This window comes from Ipomoea nil, unplaced genomic scaffold (assembly GCF_001879475.1).
Source record: "Ipomoea nil cultivar Tokyo-kokei standard unplaced genomic scaffold, Asagao_1.1 scaffold3065, whole genome shotgun sequence".
Classification (NCBI taxonomy): domain Eukaryota; kingdom Viridiplantae; phylum Streptophyta; class Magnoliopsida; order Solanales; family Convolvulaceae; genus Ipomoea; species Ipomoea nil.
Genome location: NW_017619493.1, coordinates 1,413,657 through 1,424,102, shown reverse-complemented (window position 1 = coordinate 1,424,102; position 10,446 = coordinate 1,413,657). Strand labels below are relative to the sequence as shown.

Here is a 10,446-nt window from a genome sequence, read left to right as displayed (position 1 = left end):
AATAATCTGAATGTATTATCCGTGAGAAATACAATCTCCGTGATTATCAGCTAGTTGTACATTAGTATCAAATGGTGTCCAAACCACTTGATTATCATCCTTGCAAGGATTCAATCGACTCAGTGAGATTGGCCTAACACGAGAGCATACGGTTTTCTCACGATTTTAATCTCGAAGATTAAATCTGCCAAAACTCACACCTCTCATGTCAAATCTCAAGTTTAACATGTTCCTGGTAGAATTGATCATTACTACCCACGATGAGTTCATCGTGTGTAAACAAACAGTGATATCACCGTCTATCGTATACATTACGTAGACCCACTTGTCACTTTTATTTATACTGAACTCGTTAGTCATCATTGTATGATTAGACCCCACATGCCAAATCCTGAGGCAATTGTTTCGTTGGAATAATTCCAGAATGGATAGGCAGTATATCAAGGTTGAGCACTCTTCTCCTTATTGGAAATCGATTTGAAGGGAAGGTTCCAACTCAAGTATGTCAACTAATGAGATTAAGTTTGTTGGATTTATCTAACAATTTACTCAGTGGTATGATCCCACGTTGCTTGGGTAATATTAGTCTAGAAGGGACTAATGAACAGTTCAGAGGCATCAATTTGCCATTTGCGTCTTATAGCATTAACGATGCAATATAGGATGGTCTCCGCCATGAGTGGGGAAGTGATGATGAGTTAATTCCAATGTTAGCAGTGGATGTGCTTCCTGAGGTGCAATTTAGAACAAAGGGAAATTTATATAACTATCAAAGCAGCATCCTCAAATATATGTCTGGAATTGATCTCTCTGCTAATAAGTTAACTGGAGAAATTCCAGTTGAATTGGGAAATTTGACTAAGATACATGCATTGAACTTGTCATATAACAACCTTAGGGGTATGATCCCAGAGACATTGTCAAAGTTGGAAAATATCGAAAGTCTAGATCTTTCCCGCAACAAGTTGAGTGGAAAAATCCCCATCACACTCATTAACCTCCGCTGGTTGGAGGTCTTTAATGTTGCATACAACAATTTAACAGGTGCAATACCAGAACCAAAAGCTCAGTTTGCAACCTTTGATGAAAGCAGCTACGAAGGTAATCCTTATCTTTGTGGGCCCCCATTAGAAGTTAGTTGCAGCAGCCATGAGCTACCGACACCTCCATTGCAGAATGATAAAAATGGTGAGAGTGAAGAGAGCAATGATGTTGATATGGATGCTTTTTACATCAGTTTTGGTGTAGCTTATGTTATTTTTTTGTTCGTGGTGGTGTTAGTGTTATATATTAATCCTTACTCGAGGAATATATGGTTTCAACTTATTGAAGCCATTGTACGTAATTGGTTTTGTCGAGGTACAATCTAAAGGTTCATAGTGTAGACTTTCAGTGTAATGTGATCAAATGTACTGTAAACTGTAATAACGTGGAGATCAGAATTAATCTTAATACATGTAATTATTCGCTCCTTATCTTACATAATGTGTTCTATACTTCTTTTATTAAATATTAATTATATATGAATATGCACAAGAGTTTGCATGCTCGCTCCAATATAATCTTCAAGAAAATACAAGAAGCTAGCATACCATTCAAGAAGACGAAGAGAGATACTTGGATTCACGAGTTCACGAAATGGAGCAGCTGCCGGATGTGGTTCCGGAAACCCCAATGACGCCATTAGGTGACCCCCACCATGGAGAAGATCAGTCATTATCAAAGTACTTGGTAAGATTTGTGCTTAATCACATCTGTGAATACTTTGAGCATCTCTTCACTAAAGAACCAGTAAGCTCATACCAAGAACGATGTGCTGAAAAATTCCCCACTATGGACTCTTCTATTTGGCAGGAATTGAATAAGCCTTTTAATGCTACAGAAATTAAACAGGCTCTCTTTGACATGTCACCATACAAAGCCCCAGGATTCCACGCAGGTTTCTTCCAACGCTCATGGGATGTTGTAGGTGAAAGTTTAACGAATTATGCTATGAAGTTCTTTAGTACAAGCAGATTGCCAGAGGGCTGCAATAAGACATTGATTACACTAATTCCAAAGGTTCCAACTTCCAGATCCAGTCTTAGTCAAGCAACTTCGGCCTATCGGGTTATGCAACATTCATTATAAAATCATTTATAAGGCAATGTCATCAAGATTGAAGCTGGTCATGAATAAGTTAGTCGCCCCACACCAGTCAAGCTTTGTGCCTGGGAGACAAATAACTGACAATGTCCTTACATACCCAGAAGTGTTGAACTCAATGAGATTGAAAAGAGGCAGTAAGGGTTGGATGATCCTCAAAATAGACCTTGAGAAGGATTATGATAGGCTTGATTAGAATTTCATTCAAACAACCCTGAAGGAATGTGGATTCAAACGACTGGTGGATTAAGAATATTACGGCCTATGTTTCAACATCCAAATTGGCCTATCACCCTCAAGGGCAAGAGGTCAAAATGGTTTAAACCAAGCCGAGGTATTAAACAAGGAGACCCAATCTCCCCCCTTCTATTTGTCCTATGCATTGAATGTAACACCCCCTAAAACATGCTAATTAAAAACCTTAAAACATGCAGATAACACAACTACACAACGAACACAGCGGAAGACAAAAAGATAACTGGATAAATATAAATCCAAGTTATGGGGTGTTATGCCACGTTCACCAACAAAGATGAACGCTACGGCAAAATCTGCATTGTTTACAACTATCCAAAAGATCTCAACAGTCTACAACTAGGTAGGCACACAGGCCATAAACCAACGGGAGAGCTATGCTAACAAGCACTAGACTGCGCACTCGCCTAGACATCACCTGAAAGAACACAATAAAACATCGGACGACGCCCGGTCAACGAATAATGCTGGTAACCCACCAATACATGTGAAATATCATACATAGATAGATATAAGTTATAAAGCCATTTTCGAAACGGAATACATAAGTATATAAGTACAAAACCAAGAGCAGTAGTCAACACAAGACTCAATACTCTCAACAACAACACACGGGAACACATCCCAAACCACAAAGGATAAAACAACACAAGGATAAAGACAAGACTGATGGCAACACATGCCTAGGCAACACATGCCTTTGTGACTACACACGTCACAAGAAGAGAACACACAGCCATGGCTACACAAGCCCTCGTGACATCACTCATCACGAGTTGATATGCCTTCCTTATGCCTGGTTCCAACCTTATGGCTACCCCCAACCTTATGTCTAGTTCCAACCTTTACCTCCAGGACCCCTGTACACCAAGTCCAACCTTTTCCCTCCGAGGACCGTCGTCCCCTCTCCAACAGAACCACCGATTTCATAGTACACGAGGGTACCGGTCACACCACGGCAACACATGCCACCCAAGAAACACGTGAACCTTACATAAAGGCCACAACTCCATAATCATGTCACAGCCACCACGAGGACCGCTGCAATACCTTGGTGACTAGTGTCACATACCACTAATCGTGCAATCCAGGTAAAGCCACACACACATCACACCTCAGCAAGAATCAATCAACGGATCACAACGAAGGTATGAAACATACTCAATCAAGGAATGGATCATAGTCCAACAACAACAACGATGAATAACACAAGTTATCATCAACCAACAGGAAGGTACAAACAACGCACATGCTAGCATTTAAACACCGAACTAGCATGCTTAGCAAACGGGTAAACCAAACGTAGTTCCGAAGAACACACAAGACTCATCACGGTTCAACGAAACACAATGTTGAACACTTAGCACGATTCAAGACACCAAAGACCTACATGGATACCTACCATATAGTTCTAGTCATACGAAACATCAAGAAGACACTCAAATAGTTCCACAAAGAACATCGGGAAGTCAAAAGACCAAATACCAAGTTAAAAGAATCACGGGGAACAAATCGCTCAACAAACCAACATGTTCCCCGCGGGTGGACCCACGGGTAGTGTCCCGCCCGTGGTTCCGCCCGCGGGAACACACTCCCACAAGCCTAGTACCTGCGGGTGGGGCGACGGGTGGTGCCCCGCCCGCCGTTCCGCCCGCGGGTACATGTCCTGTACCACAAAACACCACTTCACGGATTTTCATCTCCAAACTCAAATTCAAGTCCAAAACATGCCAAATCTCACCAAATACAACAAAATGACTTGAATCAAAGGAAATGCCAAGCAATGGCACAAAAGAACCCTAAACACAAGCTCTAGATATGCATTTTCACAAGACAAATGCATAAACACTCACATTTCATAGCAAAACACAAGTAGAATCCAAGAAATCACATATAGGTAAGCAAAATAGATTTTGTACAGCATGGGTTACCTCTTGTAGACTAAAAGACTTCACTTTACACCTTAACAAGCTCTTCTCAAGGCTCCCCTTCCAAACCCACTTCAAACACAAACTAAAAAGATCATAAAGATCATACCTTTAAGAAAAGACACCCTAGATGAAACCAAAAACACAAGATGAACTTAGATCTTACCCTCCTAGATGCCCAAATATAAGAAAGGTTGAATCTTGGAAGAAACTCTTGAAGTCTTGGCAAGGCCTCAACTTGGCTTGGAAGAAAAGCTACTCACCTTTTTAAAGAGAAGGTAGAGCTTAATTTTTAGAAAGTGTAAGGGACAGAATGAAGATGTCTACTAGGTTAGGTTACAATACTAACACTAGGTGAAAGGTCAAGAATGCCCTTACTAACATTAGGAAATGTAAGGAACAAGGGAACTCCCTTCAAAGCTCAAGGTACAACTTAACTTTGGAGTTGACTAGTCAAATACTAGTCCTCAAGTATTGAATTTTAGGATTTTAGGAATTAATTCCTCAATTGAAATAGGATTAATTACTCAATTAATCCATTAATTGAATTTGGATTTTTGGGGTGTCACATTGAACGTCTAAGCCTCGTGATCAATAACAAGGTTGCAAATGGTGACTGGAAGGGCATCAAAATCACAAGATCAAGTCCAATTATTTCCCCTCTTCTATTTGCAGATGATATGCTCATTTTTAGTGAAGCCTCTTTGCAACAAGCAATCATTATAAAACAATGCTTGGATAAGTACTGCAATCAGTCTGGACAAAAAGTAAACTTTCAGAAATCCTCACTATATTTCTCCAAGAACACAAGCAGCACTACACAGCAAGAAATTGTGGAGACATTTGGAATTCCGAACACAGAGAATCTGGGCAGGTACTTAGGTGTCCCATCCATCCATGGTAAATTAAAAAAAGAGACCTTCGATGGTTTAATAGATAAGGTTTAAGGCAGGTTGGCGAGATGGAAAAGAAAGACACTATCCTTCGTAGGAAGACAAGTTTTGGCACAATCAGATTCTGTCTGTAATTCCTCTATATTCAATGCAATCTACTCTTATTCCTTCAGGAGTCGTGATGCAAATAGAGAGGCTAATTAGAGACTCCTATGGGGCTCTGCAGAGGGGGGTAGACAGTGCAACCTTGTTAAATGGGAAACAGTCACTTGTGACAAGGACCAAGGAGATCTCGAAATCCATATCCTGGATGCGATGAATAAAGCAGTTTTAGCAAAACTCGGATGGAGGCTCATAACAGAGGAAGATTTCCTTTGGGGAAAAATCATGAAGGCTAAATATTTGAACCAAAATGGTTAGAAGCTGCACCAATCCTCCTAAAAGGCAACAAAAAGCTGGTTAGAAAATGAAGGAATACACGCTTCTGGTTAGAATCATGGCTGGGTCACCAACCCTTAACTGATCTCTGTAACTGCAGCCTACCACTTCCGGAGCTATACGCTCTTGTATCGGACTACTAGATCTCCTCCCTAGGCTGGAACTGGAACAAAATAATCAACCTGCTCCCCTCAGCTGTCCTGGATCGCCTAGCCGCAGTGGTTCTCGGTGAAGATTGAAAAAGCGCCTTGAATCTTGAATGCAAGACGAGAATAATGTTCTACTTGATTTTATATTAACTCATAATCATATCTATTAATTTAATCATTTATCAATAATAGATAACGAAAAATAATTGCAGAAAATAAATCAAGAACCCAAGAAATTGTTACGTAGTTCGGACCACTTCTCCTACGTCTGCGGGGCAACCCACGTCTGCCCAATCCACTATAGATGTTCACCAAGGAGTTATACAATAGGTAAGTACAAAAGGCTATCAGCCGTTACTACCACAACACCTTCCTAACATCTACTCAGGATTGTACGTGCATGCCGTGACGATCTTCAAGCGAAGCTTCAGCTAACTCAGGTACAGATTGTGCAGCTCAGATTTAAACCCTCAAGAAATAATATAATAAAAGAGATTTTTGTAATGACTTTGTGTAGAATTTCCTTTCTCTCAAATTAGCAATTCTCCAAATGCGTAGCTTTCCATAATGGGGTAGCTTCTTTTTATAGTAATAGATAATCCAGCCACTTGATCCATAATAATAGCATCCTATAATCTTCAATGAACCATAGCCACACATTTGATTTGAAAGCCTCACATTATACGCACTATTGACTTCCCTTTCTTTAAACAACCAATAAATGATAACCATTCAAAATCATACTATATGATAGGAAATGGTCCAAAGAGTTTAGTCTAACTTAAATATAATTAAAATAAAATAAATTAGCCAACATAGGTTTTAATGTGTACTAATTTTGTACACTTACAATCTACCCCTTTGGCAATTTATTTGGCAAAAACTATAGCATCTTATATTCCAGGCAAACAAAATAAATTTTATTAAAGGCCCTTAGTATATGCACTAGACAATACCCTAAGATAAGAATTAAATAAACAATTACCAAAAGCTCTTTTGAACCATGTTCCATCCATGAACCCACTGTATTAAGTTTCAAATAACCTGTGTTGCATATATCCAATGAAGCTTCAATATTTAGGAATTCCGAAGACAGAGAATCTGGGCAGGTACTTAGGTGTCCCATCCATCCATGGTAAATTAAAAAGCTGGTTAGAAACGGAAGGAATACACGCTTCTGGTTAGACTCATGGCTGGGTCACCAATCCTTAGTTGATCTCTGTAACTGTAGCCTACCACTTTCGGAGCTATATGCTCCTGTATCGGACTACTGGATGTCATCCCTACGCTGGAACTGGAACAAAATAATCAACCTGCTCCCCTCAGCTGTCCTGGATTGCCTAGTAGCAGTGGTTCTCGGTGAAGATGATAATCAAGAAAACACGATTGGTAGGGACGACGAAAGGTCTGGAGAATTCTCAGTTAGCTCTGCATATAAAATTGCAATAAACTCTAATGGGTAGTCTGAGACTCAGACATGGAGGAACATATGGATGCTCAAGATCCCTAGCAAAATTCAATCATTCTTATGGCTGGCAAAGGTTGTGCTGGGTGTCCCCCTTCCCCGATGATCCAAAAAAAAAATATTAATTATATGATACTTAATATGTATATGTTTAACCTTTGAAGAAGAGATTGTTTTCCGAAAAAAAAATGGAATTGTGGAAATAGGAACTACAATTTCAAACCTTTTTTTTTTTGGAAATTCCTCTCACAAGTCTCTCACCGATCCTCCCACTTGTCCCTTTGACAAGCTCCTTCCCTCTTGTCCTGTTGACAAGCTTCCCACCTTTATGGTGTTTGTCATTATTGCAACCTGCATTTATTTTTCATTATATGATGTTGTTGAATATCTTCGTTGGCCATCAATGTAGTTGTTGAGTTGATGAGGTTCTCTATCAGGAAGTTATTGCATGGAGCCTCTGAAGAAAGGTACCATCCCACAAACATCTCAGTTTACCTCTTGGCACTTTTCACCAAGAGCAAACACAGTGATAATCCTATGTGCACTTCCCACCAACTTTTCTCGTGTCCTCATATCCTCCCTGGGTTTCTTTCTGCTTTCTCCAACATGGCTTCATCAAGTAAAGGAAAGAAGCCGCTGGAAGAACACTACGATGCCCTGAACATACATGACGCTGAAGAGGTTGAGATTCAACTAGACGATGGAGTTCTAAACCCCATAGGAGATGAAGAATTTTTCACCTTAGTCGGAATGGTCCTCACCGACAAGCTTGTGAAGTTCAACTACATGAAGGATGGCATTGCTAACGTATGGAGACCGATAAAGGGCATGTTAGCAAAAGAGATATCTCCTAATCTCTTTGTGTTTTATTTTTTCCTCCGAAAAGACGTGAAAAGAGTTCTAGATGATAGTCCATGGTCGTATGATCAAAGCTTACTCATCCTAAAAGAGCTCGAGAGCAACACCTCACCTTTTGACGTCTAAATGGACAAAGCTGAGTTTTGGATTCAGATTCACAAGATCCCTCGTGCCCTTGCAAATCTGAAAATGGCGGAAATCATCGGAGCAAGTTTGGGAAGCTTTGTGAAGGTAGAGTTCTCAAATTTTGACGGAACCTGGAATGCCTTCCTACTCTTAAGAGTAATCATTGAGGTTAACAAACCTTTGCGAAGAGGAATGAGATTCAAGCAACCACATGGAGAGTCTCTTTGGCTAGAATGCAAGTGCGAGAGGCTACCAACCTTCTGCTTTATTTATGGTCGTTTGGGGCATGCCGAAAAATATTGCCCATACGAGCTAGGAATCGATGATGATAGTGTGGTGAGACCGTATGGTCCGGAGCTGAGAGTCGCCAGAAGGAACACCACCATTCAGGCTAGCAGATGGTTCTGTTCAGAACTGCCCTACCAGTTTGCTCAGTCGCCGGAAACTGCTGTCGGAGATACCAACTATCAGGCGAACATGGGCGGAATCCCGAGGTACGAGGTTGGTGGAAGACAATCGGCACAAAGCTCTGTGCTTCACCCGACGGTCATTAACCATGAGGCAAAAGACATTGGCGCTCAGTGCACAGGGGTAATTAATTCGCACACTGACAGTCTTAATGACACAAGCGACAAGAATTTTTCAAATATTCCATCCCATGCCTCTGTTATGGATCTTCTCATGACTGACCCAAACAGAAAGAGGAGGGCCCAAGATATAAGTGAGCCGAGTGAGGGCAATCTGCACAATGGGGAGCCCATGATTGTAGAAGAGGAAGACTGTGTCGTCTCAAAGGAGTATTCTTTTTTAGAGGTGGGCTCTGCTGGACAGGCCCGCCTATCCCAATGAGTTTTTTTAGCTTGGAACTGTCGTGGGCTTGGCACCCTAGAGACAGTTCAAGTGCTAGTGGACCTGATCCACTCTAAGAGGCCAACCGTTGTTTTTCTCATGGAAACTCTTACTAATAACTCTAAGCTATAATTAATAAAAATAAGGTGGGCTTTTTTGGTTTGTTCACGGTGGATAATTTGGGTCGTAGTGGAGGCTTAGCCCTTTTATGGAAGAATGATTCCGAGGTCAACATCACGGGCTTCTCTAGACTTCATATAGACGCTACGATCACAATGACAAACAATCCAGATCCTTGGAGGTTCACAGGGATCTACGGGAACCCGGAAAGGAATAGATGGCGAGAATCTTAGGGTCGTCTCTGTCACTTGGCTTCGCTATGCTCACTGCCTTGGGCACTTATGGGGGATTTTAATGACATCCGCAACTCAACTGAGAAGATTGGTACTCATCCGCATCCTCAGTGGCTCATCAGAGGATTCAATGATGGCATTGAAAGCAGCGGCCTTAGGGACTTTGATTTTGACGGGTGCCAATTTACATGGGAGAAATCTAGGGGCACTCCAAATTGGATCTGGGAAAAACTCGACAGAGTCTTAGTTAATGATGCGTGGGCGGAGAGGTTTGGGAACGCCACTGCAAGGTCTCTTACTGTTCCTACTAGCGATCATCTTCCTCTGTTTCTAAACACCATACCTACTGTCCGCCAACATAGAAGGAGAAAATTCAAGTTCGAGAATGCTTGGCTCAAGGAAAATCATTACAGGGAAATTGTTTTAAATTGCTAGGAGTAGTCCACTGGTTATCATGTGCCGATTCGCCTGGATACGTGCAGCAAGGCCATCTGGGAATGGGGGAGAAAGACGAACTCAAACTTCCAACCTAGAATCGATTATTGGGTAAAAAGGATGGACTCTCTTAGAAGCAGAATTGATACACTTGGTTTGGCAGCGTATGCGGATGCCCGGAGGAATTACTTGGACCTCATAAATTAACAAAATACTTTCTAGAGGCAATGAGCTAAGGTCCATTGGTTCAAGGGCGGTGACATAAATTCCAAATTTTTCCACATGTCCTGTCAACGTCATAAGAGGAATATTCACATTGCAAAACTTTTGGATGATAGGGGAGTTTGACGAGAGGAGGGTCCAGAACTCGATAACCTTATGCTTGATTATTTCAATCACTTGTTTGCTTCCCCCCAAGGAGACATGGAACTTGTCTTGAATTTTATCTCTACTAGAATATCTGAGGCAAACAACGTTGATCTTCTAAGAACGACCAGTGCATATGAGGTCAAGAGGGCTGTTTTCGGTATGCATCCGGACAAGTCTCCGGGC

The 10,446-nt window shown here is 41.2% G+C and overlaps 1 protein-coding gene across 1 annotated transcript; it reads left to right on the top strand.

The window, feature by feature from the left end:
* The first annotated feature begins 9,507 nt into the window (after positions 1-9,507).
* LOC109164453 lies at positions 9,508-9,894 on the top strand. Its single transcript, XM_019312987.1, has one exon. The coding sequence runs from the start codon at positions 9,508-9,510 to the stop codon at positions 9,892-9,894; it is 387 nt and encodes a 128-aa protein (XP_019168532.1).
* Positions 9,895-10,446: the final 552 nt, after the last annotated feature.